Source organism: Aethalodelphis obliquidens, unplaced genomic scaffold (genome assembly GCF_003676395.1).
Source record: "Aethalodelphis obliquidens isolate GAN/ISIS:26980383/991018 unplaced genomic scaffold, ASM367639v1 scaffold39, whole genome shotgun sequence".
In the NCBI taxonomy this organism is placed as follows: Eukaryota; Metazoa; Chordata; class Mammalia; order Artiodactyla; family Delphinidae; genus Aethalodelphis; species Aethalodelphis obliquidens.
This window is the reverse complement of record NW_020837983.1, coordinates 13,993,318-14,009,822: the sequence shown is the minus strand read 5'-3', so window position 1 is coordinate 14,009,822 and position 16,505 is coordinate 13,993,318. Positions and strand designations below refer to the sequence as shown.

At 40.0% G+C, this 16,505-nt stretch overlaps 1 protein-coding gene across 1 annotated transcript in view; it reads left to right on the top strand.

Annotated features, from left to right (window-relative positions):
- The window catches only part of DPYS (dihydropyrimidinase), an 88,509-nt gene that overhangs the window by 32,283 nt on the left and 39,721 nt on the right, over positions 1–16,505 (top strand). Inside the window, exons 5-7 of the mRNA XM_027131588.1 lie at positions 1,612–1,768; positions 3,017–3,158; positions 12,523–12,665. Coding sequence (XP_026987389.1) covers positions 1,612–1,768; positions 3,017–3,158; positions 12,523–12,665 — 442 coding nt within the window. The remainder of the gene's footprint in view (positions 1–1,611; positions 1,769–3,016; positions 3,159–12,522; positions 12,666–16,505) is intronic.

The window sequence follows — 16,505 nt, the reverse complement described above, 5'->3', positions numbered from 1 at the left end:
TCTAACACTGTGTGCTTTTGATGGCCTCACTTGCATGATTTTATAAATATGCAGTTCTGGCTACAGTTTTATTATCTGAGTGTTATTTTATTTAACGTAAGTTTTTAGAGGAGGTTTATACCTTAAGGGTGTGCAAAGATGATCGGTCTACTTGCAACAGAGATATAGTGTGGTTGGACTCTGTATGACCATAAGATCATTGTCATCAGGATAGTATAGTATAGAGGTTAGGACCACTCAAGTCAAAATGCCTGGATTCAGACCCTACCTTCTCCACCCCGTCTATGCTGAGTGCGTGTAATTTAACTGTACAAAAGTTACTTAATCCTATAAGCCTTAACCTCATCTTTTATAAAAGTTTTATCTTTATTTATTTATTTTATTGAAACATAGTTGATTTATAATGCTGTGTTAGTTTCAGGTGTACCGCAAAGTGATTCAGTTATACACATATATACATATATATATATATATATATATATATATATATTCTTTTTCAGATTCTTTTCCCTTACAGATTATTACAAAATATTAAATATAGTTCCCTGTGCTATACAGTAGGTCCTCGTTGTTTATCTATTTTACATATAGTAGTGTGTATTTGTTAATCCCAGACTACTAATTTATCCCTCCCTCCCTTCCCCTTTGGTAACCATAAGTTTGTTTTCTATGTCTGTGGGTCTATTTCTGTTTTGTAAATAAGTTCATTTGTATCATTGTTTTTTAGATTCCACATATAAGTGATATCATGTGATATTTCTCTTTCTCTGTCTGGCTTACTTCACTTAGTATATGATAATCTCTAGGTCCATCCATGTTGCTGCAGATGGCATTATTCCATTCTTTTTTATGGCTGAGTAATATTCCATTGTATATATGTACCACATCCTCTTTATCCATTCACCTGTTGATGGATATTTAGGTTGCTTCCACGTCTTCCATTTAGGTTGCTATTGTAAATAGTGCTGCAGTGAACATCGGGGTGCATGTATCTTTTTGAATTATAGTTTTCTCTAGATATTTGCCCAGGACTCATACTTTAATGGAGATAATAATAGCTTTTTCCAGGTAGGGTTTTTGAGAAGATTCCATTAGAATGGCACATATTTCAGCCAGCTTTTGCTAGGTTATGCTACAGTGACAAATTAACCGAAAATATCAGTGGCTTACAATGGCAGAGATTTATTTCTTATTCGTACTCATATCCATCATCGGTTGGCTCTGCCTCTGCTCTATAGTCTCTTCATTCTGAGACACACCTGAAGAAGCAGCTTCTACTGGTCTCATGACAGAGGGAGAACTCATTGTGGCTCTAACAGGTTCTGCTTGGAAGCAGCACATGTTACTTCTATTCATATATAATTGGCCAAAGGAAGCCATGAGGCCAAGCCTAATATCAGCGAGTGGGTACAGTCATCTACCACAGCATGCAGTGCACACTGACTGGAGCATAGGAAAGGCTCGGTAAACAGTAGATTTTACTTTTCAGTCCTGATCAGAGAGGTAAATTGTAGTTTAGGTAGGACAGAGAAGACTAATATTTATGTGTTTGTCAAATGGCTCTCTTAAGAGCAAATCGAGGTGCTGAACGCTTCCCTTTGAACTTTCCAGGGAAGGTGGTCTATGGAGAAGCCATCGCAGCAGGTCTCGGCACAGATGGCACTCACTACTGGAATAGAGAATGGCCCCATGCAGCCCATCACGTTATGGGTCCACCCCTACGACCGGACCCTTCAACGCCTGACTTCCTCATGAATCTGTTGGCTAAGTAATAGTTTAGTAGATGATTGTAAGGTGTTTTGCCAAAAGAAGATGTTTTGCTGGTCCCAAATCTTGAGTGTTTTGAGTGTAGGAGATCTTGTCCTACCACCTGGACCTTCCATTGACCTCCCAGTCTTCTGTCCTACTTGACCTCACAGGCCCTGGGGAATCCTTCATCTGGAGACCCAAAAGCATTGGCTTAATTGTGTTATGATGTGGTATAAAATCTCTCCTGGCCACAGAGAAATCAGATCATTTTTACTGAAATTTTCCTCTGCTCTGATGTTTTCGTTGTCTTTTCTATCTCTTGCTGCCTAGGACCAGGTCTCTTCAATATGCCCTATTTTTATCATACAGAATAGTCTTGAGTATTTTTCTATGCTGATACAACCCAGGAACCAGATGTGCTTGTTGTATAGATACAAGAGATGATGATCTAGGGCAGAGCCACTGGAGAGGTGAAAGGCAAAATCCTACCCTCTGAGCAGGTTATCCCCATGAAAGGCCATCCAAACTATTTTCAGATGCTGTTTTGGGAGACATTTTGATCATTTATTCTTGAGAAATACACCATTCATGGACATTCAGACATTCCCCATTCACGGATACTCAGATCCAAGTTAACAAAGGGCTTTTCACCACAGACTGTCCAAGAGTTCACTTGCCATTTCCTTTCAGGCTCCTACCTCCTTCAGCCTTCTACATCCCCAAGGTGACTCACAGGTCAAAGCACAATTCCTGTTGCTCGTGACCTCAACATCCTCAGCCAGTGTCCCACCTCTGCTCGTCACAACATTGCCATGTGGCCAGGGGCTGCCTCTGTTCATGTGGATCACCCTGGTTCACCTTTGTGTAGTTCTGTACTCACAAGAAATTTTCACTTATGTTATTGCCAGTGACCCTGAATAATTGTCATCAAGTATATATAATTACCAATTTCTAGATGAGAAACTGAGCACTGGACAAACTCATAGTCACATAGCCAGTAGGTGATGGAGCCTAGAACCCACTTTTTCTGACCCAAGCACGATCCTTCATCATACTTCATGTAAGAGTATTATTCTCCCAAAGTGTTTCCTGGAATAGAGACAGGCATGGGTGAAATATGTACTTGAAAAAGCTGCCCATTCTCCATTGCAGTTTTCTGACTGTCAGTTGAGAATGGGGTCCAGAGACCAGGGAAGGTTATGGTAGCTTCCTCCTGACATATTCTGTCTACTCACCCCTATTGCTCTTGTGTGTTTCTCTTTTACAGTGGTGATCTAACCATAACAGGGTCTGACCACTGCACTTTCAACACCTGCCAGAAAGCTCTTGGGAAGGATGATTTTACTAAGATTCCCAATGGAGTGAATGGTGTTGAGGACCGGATGTTAGTAATATGGGAAAAAGGCGTGGTGAGTTTCACAGGATTCAGTCTGTTTTGCCTGATTTTTCAGCCAGAATCTGGCCCATTTTAGGACCAGAGTGGCAAAAGCCTTCATAGAGAAGTTTTTTGATTGTTTTCACTAGAGTGGAAACTGGGAATACAACAATAGCATCACCACCATGCCATCCCCCAAAATAATAATGAAAAACAATTTTCTTCTCTGCATGGTTTAGAGGATGCTTTGCACCATGATGCAGACATTAGGGTATAAATTTAGATTGGGTACCTAGAGGATTATTCTTGAAATCTTTGAAATGTAATAGCACTTCTACTTGATTTCCATGTTTTTGAATCCTAGTTCCTCATGTGTCACTGATATAAATACTTGGAATGATTGAAAGGACATCAAGAATTTTTATTACATTCATACCTCCTTTTCATATAAAAAGGTAGATATCCCTTTTAAAGAACTTTTGGATATTATGTTTTAAAAACTGCTATATGAGGTTACATAAATAATAATCCAAAATATAGAAAGATTTTTTTTAAATTTCATGATTTAAAAATTTCTACCTGAGGATGAAGAAGAATCAAATGGCTAAATGTTCATATGTTAGCCTATCCAGCCAGCTGGCAGGTGTAGTTGTAAAGGTCAGTAGTGGAGACTTGCCTGGTAAGACCTGAGGTCCCCATTGTCATGCCATTCTCACCCATCTCTCAGAACCCCTCCCTTCAATGGCACATAAATCACATCTCACACCACAGAATCCCTTACACATACCCCTCACTTCTAGCTCTAATATTTTACCAGGTCTTGTCAATTTTATTTCCAAAATGCCTCCTTATTTCCACCATCATGTCCACCGTTCTACTTTGAGGCCCATGTCTTGTTTGGACCATTGCAGTAGTCTCACAGCTGGTGCCCCTGCCTCCACTCTCTGCCTTGCTACAATCTATCCCATACTCTAAGACCAGAGTTGCCTTTCAAACACCAGGGTCTGTTCATGCTACTTTCCTCTCTAAAATCCTTTAATTTTCAGCATTACTTATTGGATGACATTTGAACAGTTAATTTACATGCAAGGACCTTTAAAACATCTCTACAGCCCTATCTTCTACCAATTGTCCTCTCCACCCCCTGCTACCTCTACCCTAATTCTAAGCATCCCAGATGACTTTTATTTTCTTTCTCTTCGCTTAGACTTTTTTTTTTTTTAGGAGACTCTAAACATATTTATTTGCCAAAGTTAACTTTCCTTTCTCATCTTTGTAATCTGGAAGTGTGGTCTAGAAAAGGCATGTGTTATTATTTCCATGTTTTCCATAACTAGATGAGGTTAAAATTCATTCTCTGTCTTATTTATTTATACTTTCTTTAAAACATCTTTATTGGAGTATAATTGCTTTACAATGGTATGTTAGTTTCTGCTTTACAACAAAATGAATCAGTTATATATATACATAAGTTCCCATATCTCTTCCCTCTTGCGTCTCCCTCCCTCCCACCCTCCCTATCCCACCCCTCTAGGTGGTCACAAAGCACCGGGCTGATCGCCCTATGCTATGCGGCTGCTTCCCACTAGCTATCTACCTTACGTTTGGTAGTGTATATATGTCCATGCCTCTCTCTCTCTTTGTCACAGCTTACCCTTCCCCCTCCCCATATCCTTAAGTCCATTCTCTAGTAGGTCTGTGTCTTTATTCCTGTCTTACCCCTAGGTTCTTCATGACATTTTTTTTTTCTTAAATTCCATATATATGTGTTAGCATACGGTATTTGTCTCTCTCTTTCTGACTTACTTCACTCTGTATGACAGACTCTAGGTCTATCTACCTCATTACAAATAGCTCAATTTCATTTCTTTTTATGGCTGAGTAATATTCCATTGTATATATGTGCCACATCTTCTTTATCCATTTATCCCATGATGGACATTTAGGTTGTTTCCATCTCTGGGCTATTGGAAATAGAGCTGCAATGAACAGTTTGGTACATGACTCTTTTTGAATTATGGTTTTCTCAGGGTATATGCCCAGTAGTGGGATTGCTGGGTCATATGGTAGTTCTATTTGTAGTTTTTTAAGGAACCTCCATACTGTTCTCCACAGTGGCTGTATCAATTTACATTCCCACCAACAGTGCAAGAGTGTTCCCTTTTCTCCACACCCTCTCCACCATTTATTGTTTCTAGATTTTTTGATGATGGCCATTCTGACTGGTGTGAGATGATATCTCATTGTAGTTTTGATTTGCATTTCTCTAATGATTACTGATGTTGAGCATTCTTTCATGTGTTTGTTGGCAGTCTGTATATCTTCTTTGGAGAAATGTCTATTTAGGTCTTCTGCCCATTTTTGCATTGGGTTGTTTGTTTTTTTGTTACTAAGCTGCATGAGCTGCTTATAAATTTTGGAGATTAATCCTTTGTCAGTTGCTTCATTTGCAAATAGTTTCTCCCATTCTGAGGGTTGTCTTTTCGTCTTGTTTATGGTTTCCTTTGCTGTGCAAAAGCTTTGAAGTTTCTTTAGGTCCCATTTGTTTATTTTTGTTTTTATTTCCATTTCTCTAGGAGGTGGGTCAAAAAGGATCTTGCTGTGATTTATGTCATAGAGTGTTCTGCCTATGTTTTTCTCTAAGAGTTTGATAGTTTCTGGCCTTACATTTAGGTCTTTAATCCATTTTGAGTTTATTTTTGTGTATGGTGTTAGGGAGTGATCTAATCTCATACTTTTACATGTACCTGTCCAGTTTTCCCAGCACCACTTATTGAAGAGGCTGTCCTTTCTCCACTGTACATTCCTGCCTCCTTTATCAAAGATAAGGTGACCATATGTGCGTGGGTTTATCTCTGGGCTTTCTATCCTGTTCCATTGATCTATCTTTCTGTTTTTGTTCCAGTACCATACTGTCTTGATTACTGTAGCTTTGTAGCATAGCCTGAAGTCAGGGAGCCTGATTCCTCCAGCTCCGTTTTTCGTTCTCAAGATTGCTTTGGCTATTCGGGGTCTTTTTTGTTTCCATACAAATTGTGAAATTTTTTGTTCTAGCTCTGTGAAAAGTGCCAGTGGTAGTTTGATGGGGATTGCATTGAATCAGTAGATTGGTTTGGGTAGTAGAGTCATTTTCACAATGTTGATTCTTCCAAGCCAAGAACATGGTATATCTCTCCATCTGTTTGTATCATCTTTAATTTCTTTCATCAGTGTCCTATAATTTTCTGCATACAGGTCTTTTGTCTTCTTAGGTAGGTTTATTCCTAGATATTTTATGCTTTTTGCTGCAGTGGTAAATGGGAGTGTTTTCTTGATTTCACTTTCAGATTTTTCATCGTTAGTGTATAGGAATGCCAGAGATTTCTGTGCATTAATTTTGTATCCTGCTACTTCACCAAATTCATTGATTAGCTCTAGTAGTTTTCTGGTAGCATCTTTAGGATTCTCTATGTATAGTAACATGTCATCTGCAAACAGTGAGAGCTTTACTTCTTCTCTTCCGATTTGGATTCCTTTTATTTCTTTTTCTTCTCTGATTGCTGTGGCTAAAACTTCTAAAACTATGTTGAATAAGAGTGGTGTGAGTGGGCAACCTTGTGTTGTTCCTTATCTTAGTGGAAATGCTTTCAGTTTTTCACCATTGAGGACGATGTTGGTTGTGGGTTTGTCATATATGGCCTTTATTATGTTGAGGAAAGTTCCCTCTATGCCTACTTTCTGGAGGGTTTTTATCATAAATGGGTGTTGAATTTTGTCAAAAGCTTTCTCTGCATCTATTGAGATGATCATATGGTTTTTCTCCTTCAGTTTGTTAATATGGTGTATCACGTTGATTGATTTGCATATGTTGAAGAATCCTTGCGTTCCTGGAATAAACCCCACTTGATCATGGTGTTTGATCCTTTTAATGTGCTGTTGGATTCTGTTTGCTAGTATTTTGTTGAGGATTTTTGCATCTATGTTCATCAGTGATATTGGCCTGTAGTTTTCTTTCTTTGTGACATCCTTGTCTGGTTTTGGTATCAGGGTGATAGTGGCCTCATAGGATGAGTTTGGGAGTGTTCCTCCCTCTGCTATATTTTGGAAGAGTTTGAGAAGGATAGGTGTTAGCTCTTCTCTAAATGTTTGATAGAATTCGCCTGTGAAGCCATGTTGTCCTGGCCTTTTGTTTGTTGGAAGATTTTTAATCACAGTTTCAATTTCAGTGCTTGTGATTGGTCTGTTCATATTTTCTATTTCTTTCTGATTCAGTCTTGGCATGTTGTACATTTCTAAGAATTTGTCCATTTCTTCCAGGTTGTCCATTTTATTGGCATAGAGTTGCTTGTAGTAATCTCTCATGATCTTTTGTATTTCTGCAGTGTCAGTTGTTACTTCTCCTTTTTCATTTCTAATTCTATTGATTTGAGTCTTCTCCCTTTTTTTCTTGATGAGTCTGGCTAATGGTTTATCAATTTTGTTTATCTTCCCAAAGAACCAGCTTTTAGTTTTATTGATCTTTGCTATCGTTTCCTTCATTTCTTTTTCATTTATTTCTGATCTGATTTTTATGATTTCTTTCCTTCTGCTAACTTCGGGGTTTTTTGGTTCTTTCTCTGATTGATTTAGGTGCAAGTTTAGGTTGTTTATTCGCGATGTTTCCTGTTTCTTAAGGTAGGATTGTATTGCTATAACTTCCCTCTTAGAACTGCTTTTGCTGCATCCCATAGATTTTGGGTCGTCGTGTCTCCATTGTCATTTGTTTCTAGGTATTTTTTGATTTCCTCTTTGATTTCTTTAGTGATCACTTTGTTATTAAGTAGTGTATTGTTTAGCTTCCATGTGTTTGTATTTTTTACAGATCTTTTCCTGTAATTGATATCTAATCTCATAGCATGGTGGTCGGAAAAGATACTTGATACAATTTCAATTTTCTTAAATTTACCAAGGCTTGATTTGTGATCCAAGATATGATCTATCCTGGAGAATGTTCCATGAGCACTTGAGAAAAATGTGTATCCTGTTGTTTTTGGATGGAATGTCCTATAAATATCAATTAAGTCCATCTTGTTTAATGTATCATTTAAAGCTTGTGTTTCCTTATTTATTTCATTTTGGATAATCTGTCCATGGGTGAAAGTGGGGTGTTTAAGTCCCCTACTATGAATGTGTTACTGTCGATTTCCCCTTTTATGGCTGTTAGTATTTGCCTTATGTATTGAGGGGCTCCTATGTTGGGTGCATAAATATTTACAATTGTTATATCTTCTTCTTGGATCGATCCCTTGATCATTATGTAGTGTCCTTCTTTGTCTCTTGTAATAGTCTTTATTTTAAAGTCTATTTTGTCTGATATGAGAATTGCTACTCCAGCTTTCTTTTGGTTTCATTTGCATGAAATGAAACCATCCCCTTACTTTCAGTCTGTATGTGTCTCTAGGTCTGAAGTGGGTCTCTTGTAGACAGCAAATATATGGGTCTTATTTTTGTATCCATTCAGCCAATCTGTCTCTTTTGGTGGGAGCATTTAGTCCATTTACATTTAAGGTAATTATCAATATGTATGTTCCTATTCCCATTTTCTTAATTGTTTTGGGTTAGTTATTGTAGGTCTTTTCCTTCTCTTGTGTTTCTTGCCTAGAGAAGTTCCTTTAGCAGTTGTTGTAGAGTTGGTTTGGTGGTGCTGAACTCTCTCAGCTTTTGCTTGTCTGTAAAGGTTTTAATTTCTCCATCAAATCTGAATGAGATCCTTGCTGGGTAGAGTAATCTTGGTTGCAGGTTTTTCTCCTTCATCACTTTAAATATGTCCTGTCAGTCCCTTCTGGCTTTTAGAGTTTCTGCTGAAAGATCAGCTGTTAAACTTATGGGGATTCCCTTATGTGTTATTTGTTGTTTTTCCCTTGCTGCTTTTAATATGTTTTCTTTGTATTTAATTTTTGACAGTTTGATTAATATGTGTCTTTATCCTGTATGGGACTCTCTGTGCTTCCTGGACTTGACTATTTCCTTTCCCATATTAGGGAAGTTTTCAACTATAATCTCTTCAAATATTTTCTCAGTCCCTTTCTTTTTCTCTTCTTCTTCTGGAACCCCTATAATTCGAATGTTGGTGCGTTTATTGTTGTCGCATAGGTCTCTGAGACTGTCCTCAGTTCTTTTCATTCTTTTTTCTTTATTCTGCTCTGCAGTAGTTATTTCCAATATCTTATCTTCCAGGTCACTTATCTGTTCTTCTGCCTCAGTTATTCTGCTATTGATCCCATCTAGAGTAGTTTTAATTTCATTTATTGTGTTGTTCATCATTGTTTGTTTCATCTTTAGTTCTTCTAGGTCCTTGTTAAATGTTTCTTGCATTTTGTCTATTCTATTTCCAAGATTTTGGATCATCTTTACTATCATTATTCTGAATTCTTTTTCAGGTAGACTGCCTATTTCCTCTTCATTTGTTAGGTCTGCTGGGTTTTTATCTTGCTCCTTCATCTGCTGTGTGTTTTTCTGTCTTCTCATTTTGCTTATCTTACTGTGTTTGGGGTCTCCTTTTTGCAGGCTGCAGGTTCGTAGTTCCCGTTGTTTTTGATGTCTGTCCCCAGTGGCTAAGGTTGGTTCAGTGGGTTGTGTAGGCTTCCTGGTGGAGGGGACTAGTGCCTGTGTTCTGGTGGATGAGGTTGGATCTTGTCTTTCTGGTGGGCAGGTCCACGTCTGGTGGTGTGTTTTGGGGTGTCTGTGGACTTATTATGGTTTTAGGCAGCCTCTCTGCTAATGGGTGGGGTTATGTTCCTGTCTTGCTAGTTGTTTGGCATAGGACGTCCAGCACTGTAGCTTGCTGGTCGATGAGTGAAGCTGAGTGCTGGCGTTGAGATGGAGATCTCTGGGAGATTTTCGCCGTTTGATATTACGTGGAGCTGGGAGGCCTCTTGTGGACCAGTGTCCTGAAGTTGGCTCTCCCACCTCAGAGGCACAGCACTGACTCCTGGCTGCAGCACCAAGAGCCTTTCATCTGCACAGCTCAGAATAAAAGGGAGAAAAAGTAGAAAGAAAGAATTAGAAGTAGAAAGAAAGAAAGAAAGGAGGGAGGGAGGGAGGAAGGAGGGAAGGAAGGAAAAAAAGAAAGAAGATAAAATAAAATAAAATTAAGATAAAATATAATAAAGTTAAAATAAAAAATAATTATTAAGAGAAAAAAAAAAACGGACGGATAGAACCCTGGGACAAATGATGGAAGCAAAGCTATACAGACAAAATCTCACACAGAAGTATACACATACACACTCACAAAAAGAGGAAAAGGCGAAAATATAAATCTTGCTCTCAAAGTCCACCTCCTTAATTTGGGATGATTCCTTGTCTATTCAGGTATTCCACAGATGCAGGGTACATCAAGTTGATTGTGGAGCTTTAATCCCCCGTTTCTGAGGCTGCTGGGAGAGACTTCCCTTTCTCTTCTTTGTTCTCACAGCTCCCAGGGGCTCAGCTTTGGATTTGGCCCCGCCTCTGCTTGTAGGTCGCCAGAAGGCGTCTGTTCTTCGCTCAGACAGGACAGGGTTAAAGGAGCCGCTGATTCGTGGGCTCTGGCTCAGTCAGGCCTGGGGGGAGGGCGGGGCACGGAGGGCGGGGCGAGCCTGCAGCGGCAGAGGCCGGCGTGACGTTGCACGAGCGTGAGGCGCGCCGTGCGTTCTTCCGGGTAAGTTGTCTCTGGATCACGGGACCCTGGCAGCGGCTGGCTGCACAGGCTCCCCGGAAGGGGGTGTGGTTAGTGACCTGTGCTCGCACACAGGCTTCTTGGTGGCGGCAGCAGCAGCCTTAGCGTCTCATGCCTGTCTCTGGGGTCCGCGCTTTTAGCCGCGGCTCGCGCCCGTCTCTGGAGCTCCTTTAAGCAGCGCTCTTAGTCCCCTCTCCTCGCGCACCAGGAAACAAAGAGGGAAGAAAAAGTCTCTTGCCTCTTCGGCAGCTCCAGACCTTTTCCCGGACTCCCTCCCGGCTAGCCGTGGCGCACTAACCACCTGCAGGCTGTGTTCACGCCACCAACCCCAGTCCTCTCCCTGCGACCGAAGCCCGAGCCTCAGTTCCCAGTCCCGTCAGCCCCGGTGGCGGGGCAGACAAGCTTCTGGGGCTGGTGAGTGCCGGCACCGATCCTCTGTGCGGGAATCTCTCTGCTTTGCCCTCCGCACCCTTGTTGCTGTGCTCTCCTCCGCGGCTCCGAAGCTTTCCCCCTCCGCCACCCGCAGTCTCCGCCCGCGAAGGGGCTTCCTAATGTACGGAAACCTTTCCTTCTTCACAGCTCCCTCCCACTGGTGCAGGTCCAATCCCTATCCTTTTGTCTCTGTTTATTCTTTTGCCCTACCCAGGTACGTGGAGGGGTTTCTTGCCTTTTGGGAGGTCTGAGGTCTTCTGGCAGCGTTCAGTAGATGTTCTGTAGGAGTTGTTCCACGTGTGGATGTATTTCTGGTGTATCTGTGGGGAGGAAGGTGATCTCCGCGTCTTACTCTTACGCCATCTTCCTGGAAGCCTAGACTTTCTTGATAACAGCCCAACCTTTCACTTTGAACTTGTGTGAATTACAATGAGTACCTTCATTACAGCAGATTTTCATAATATATAAAGTGTATAAATGACTTTAAAGTGATCAGATACTTCTTCATAATATACAGGAGCCTATGTTATTTTCTGAAACATTCAGATGGTTTATTTAGGGGAAAATTACTTTCAGGACATGGTTCTTAATGTTTTTATGAGATGAGGACTCTTTGATAATTAAATAAACCTTAAGGATGCTCTTGCCATGTAAATGTACATAGGGATGAATTCTCAACATTTAAAAACAAATCATTTTAGAGGGATCACATCCCACTGAAGTTTGTCCATATTAAAATCTCTTACAGCAGACAGTCCATGCCTGTTGGTTCATGTAAATTTCAGTAGCACAAAATTGAATCTTAGTCGATTTCTAAAAGCGTAGTCACCTGAATTATAGGTCTATCTTATTTTAACTCTGTAATATTCCACATAATGTCTACATGATCATCTCATAAATCTTAGGCCTAGATTATAAATGTAGTAGGTGGTGGTAGTAAACTTTAAACAAGAATTGGAAATATTGTTACCAATATTTAGCTCTTGTCTGTGTGATTTTGGAAAGAATGGGAAAAATTAATGGGGCTGTTTTGTTAAGCTGGTAGGTTTTTGAAAACTTACCTTCAGGCTTCCATATATAACCCCATTCATCCCCATCATTATCATTATGATTGTTTAAGATTTATCAGTATTCACAGGTGTGTTTGGCTTCACGATATAAGAAATTAGGTGCAATTTCATTTGGTTCTAAAAGATAAAATTCTTGTACTTTGATTGACAGGAGATTTTTAGTGTTTCATCATTTATCAGAAAAAGAAACGTATTTTCTTCCTTGAATTGTTTTACAGCACAGTGGCAAAATGGATGAAAACTGGTTTGTGGCAGTTACCAGCACAAATGCAGCGAAAATCTTTAATCTGTATCCAAGAAAAGGAAAAATAGCTGTGGGCTCAGATGCTGACATTGTGATTTGGGACCCAAAAGCCACAAGGTAAGTCTAAGTTTTTGTATTGGCTTCTCCATGGAGAAAAAGCACTGACTTGCAAAGAAATTTTCATTGGCCTTAATCAGGCATTTCTTATTAGGTGATTTATTTAGCCAGGCTCAGGTATTTGGAGCCTATGCACAAGATAAAGGTTTTGATGTACAAACATTCTTTTGTTTTCCTTGGCATAGAGAATGCAAAAGTTGTGTTGCTTCCCATTCCCTGGAAATGCATGTGTGTATAAAACCAGTAGGAATTTCCCACTTTAGTGCTTGGCAAACGCCTGAGTTCACATGGAGGAAAGGTGCAGAGCAATGAAGAAAAGGAAAGGCTTCGTTTGAAAAGGGCTGCATTGAAAACTCGAAATAATTACAGCCTTTTTACAGCTTCCAGATAGAAAAATTCCAGCACAAAGGATGTCACTTTTAGTTAGCCACATTTTCCAGCTGAGTTCATCTTGAGCCTGTCATTCCCAGTAGACTCCGGCTTTTTGTTTCCAATTTCCATAATTCTATGTGAGTATCGCAGGTTTGGCTGATTCCACCAATTCAGAAAAGTATTCAATAGAAGCTGAAGCTTTGTTAATTTCTCCTTATAGGATGTTGGCACAGACAACACCTGCATCCTGATTTCTGTTTTTCATAAACTCTGCAGCTGTAATGGAGAAAATCCCACATACTTTAACGTTGCGTGTGTGTGTGTGTGCATGCACGCGTGTGTGTGCATGCACGCGTGTGTGTGCAAACAGGGATACGATAAGACCTTCTACCTTTACCGAATATGCATTTATTCAAAGTCTATTAAGGGTTATGTTGTAGTAAACAGACGTCTATGTAGGCATACCTTATTGCACTTCACAGATACCATGTTTTTAACTAACTGAGGGTTTGTGGCAAACCTGCATGGAGCAAGTCTATCAGCACCAGTTTTCCAATAGCATTTGCTCGGTTTGTGTCTCTGCATCATATTTTGGTAATTCTTGCAGTACTTGAAGCTTTTTCATTATTATTACATTGGTTGTGGTGATCAGTGATCTTTGATGTTACTACTGTAATTGTTTGGGGACGAACTGAGCCCCTGTAAGACAGTGAACTTGTGTGTGTTCTCACTACTCCACCAAACGGCTGTTCCCCCATCTCTCTCCCTCTTCTTGGGCCTCCCTGTTCCCTGAAACACAACAGTATTGAAATTCGGCCAGTTAAGAACCCTACAGTGGCCTCTAAGTGTTCAAGCGAAAGGAACAGTTTCATGTCTCTCACTTTAAATCAAAAGCTAGAAATGATTAAGGCAAATTGAAAGCCGAGATAGGCTGAAAGTTAGGCCTCTTGCACCAAACACTTAGCCAAGTTGTGAATGCAAAAGAAAAGTTACTGAAGGAAATTAAAGGTGCTACTCCAGTGAACACACGAATGAATGATGAGGAAGTGAAACAGCCTTATTGCTGATACAGAGAAAGTTTTAGTAGTCTGGATAGAGGATCCAACCAGCCACAGCATTCCCTTAAACCAAAGCCTAATCCAGAGCTTTAACTCTCTTCCATTCTATGAAGGCTGAGAGAGGTGAGGAAACTGCAGAAGAAGAGTTTGAAGTTAGCAGAGGTTGGCTTATGAGGTTTCAGGAAAGAAGTCATCTCCGTAACATAAAAGCACAAGGCAACGCAGCAAGTGACCTAGAAGATCTAGCTAAGATCATTAATGAAGGTGGCTACACTGCACCACAGATTTTCAGTGTAGATGAAATAGCCTTATATCGGTAGAAGATGCCATCTAGGACTTCCACAGCTAGAGAGGAAAAGTCAGTGCCTGGCTTCAAAGCTTCAAAGGACAGGCTGACTCTCTTGTTAGGGGCTAATGTACCTGATGACTTGAAATTGAAGCCAGTGCTCATTTACCATTCTGAAAATCCTAGGGCCCTTAAGAGTTATGCTAAATCTACTCTGACTCTGCTCTCTAAATGGAACAACAAAGCCTGGATGACAGCACATCTGTGGATATTGCTGAATATTTTAAGCCCCACTGATGAGAGCAACTTCTCAGAAAAAAAGATTCCTTTTGAAATATGACTGCTCAGTGACTATGCACTTGGTGACCCAAGAGCTCTGATGGAGATGCACAACAAGATTCATATTGTTTTAATGCCTGAAGATCCAACACCCATTCTACAGCTCATGAATCAGGAGTAATTGCAACTTTTAAGTCTTATTATTTAAGAAATACATTTCATAAGGCTATAGCTGCCATAGATAGTGATTCCTCTGATGGATCTGGGCAAAGTCAGTTGAAAACCTTCTGGAAAGGATTCACCATTCTAGATGCCATTAAGAACATTCGTGATTCATGGGAAGAGGTCAAAATATCAACATTCACAGGAGTTTGGAAGAAGTTGGTTCCAACCCTCATGGATGACTTTGAGGGGTTCAAGACTTCAGTGGACGAAGTAACTGCAGATGTGGTAGAAATAGCAAGAGAACTAGAAATAGAAGTGGGGCCTGAGGTTGTGAATGAATTGTTGCAATCTCATAATAAAACTTTCATGGATGAGAAGTTGCTTCTCATGTGTGAGCAAAGAAAGTAGTTTCTTGAGATGAAATCTACTCATGATGAAGGTGCTGTGAAGGTGTTGAAATGACAAAAAAGGAATTAGAATATTCTGTAAACTTAGTTGCTCAAACAGAGGCAGGGTTTGAGAGGATTACCTCCGCTTTTGAAAGAAGTTCTGCTGTAGGTAAAATGCTATCAAACAGTACTTCACGCTACAGAGAATTTTTTCATCAAAGGAAGAGTCAATCAATGCGGCAAACTTCATTGTTGTCTTATTTTAAGAAATTGCTACTGCCACCTCAATCTTCAGCAGTCACCCCTCTGATCAGTCAGCAGCCATTAACATTCAGGCAAGACCCTCCACCAGCAAAAACATTAGGACTTTGCCGAAGGCTCAGATGATGGTTAGCATTTTTTAGCAATAAAATAATTTTTCATTAAGGTATGTGTATTGTTTCTTTAGACGCAATGCTACTGCACACTTAATAGACACAGTATAGTATAAACATAAGTTTTATATGCCCTGGGAAAACAAAAAATTCATGTGACTGGCTCTGTTGTCATACTCAGTTTATTACAGTGCTCTGGAACCAAACCTGCACTGTCTCCGAGGTATGCCTGTGTTCTTCCAGATTCATTATTCTAGGGAGGCTCCTCTTAACCACCCCTTCTATCCCATTTCTCACATTCTGCAGTTTTTGCACTGAAAAAGATGAAGAAGGATAGTGCAAAGAATTCTGACGGTGGCTTAGAGAAAATTCTTAAAGGGTTGCAAAAGCAAGATATAAGTCAAAGAAATCCAAAGAGGGCTAGATCATTTCAGCACATGCTCCCAAGTAAAGGTAATATTTCTCCGTATTTCAAAAGGACATTAAAACAAGAAAAGAAAAACAAAAAGGTCTCCAGTTTTTTAAAAGTCTCCGAGAGTCAGAGAAATAGAATCCCGTGGTTCATCTGCCCCCAGCCAAACTAGATAAATATAAAATAACCTTAGTAATTTCTGAGATTACAAAACATTTTTGCATTTCTTATGAGATTGTAACAAAAGCCTTCTGAAGTAGGCATAAAAATTATTAATATCTCATCTTACAGATGAGAGAGTGGACGGACAGAGACCTTAAATGACATGCCTGGGTTCTCCAGCTTGGCACTGATGAGCTGGGAACAGGATCTACACATCAGGCTCTTGGGCTGTGCTGGTTTTCTTTATGCTTAGCGCTTAGTTATACACAATAAGCAGACATCAATAGAGAAGACTCAGCACTAGTAATCACATGCCAATATGTATCATTTTCTTAAAAGACAC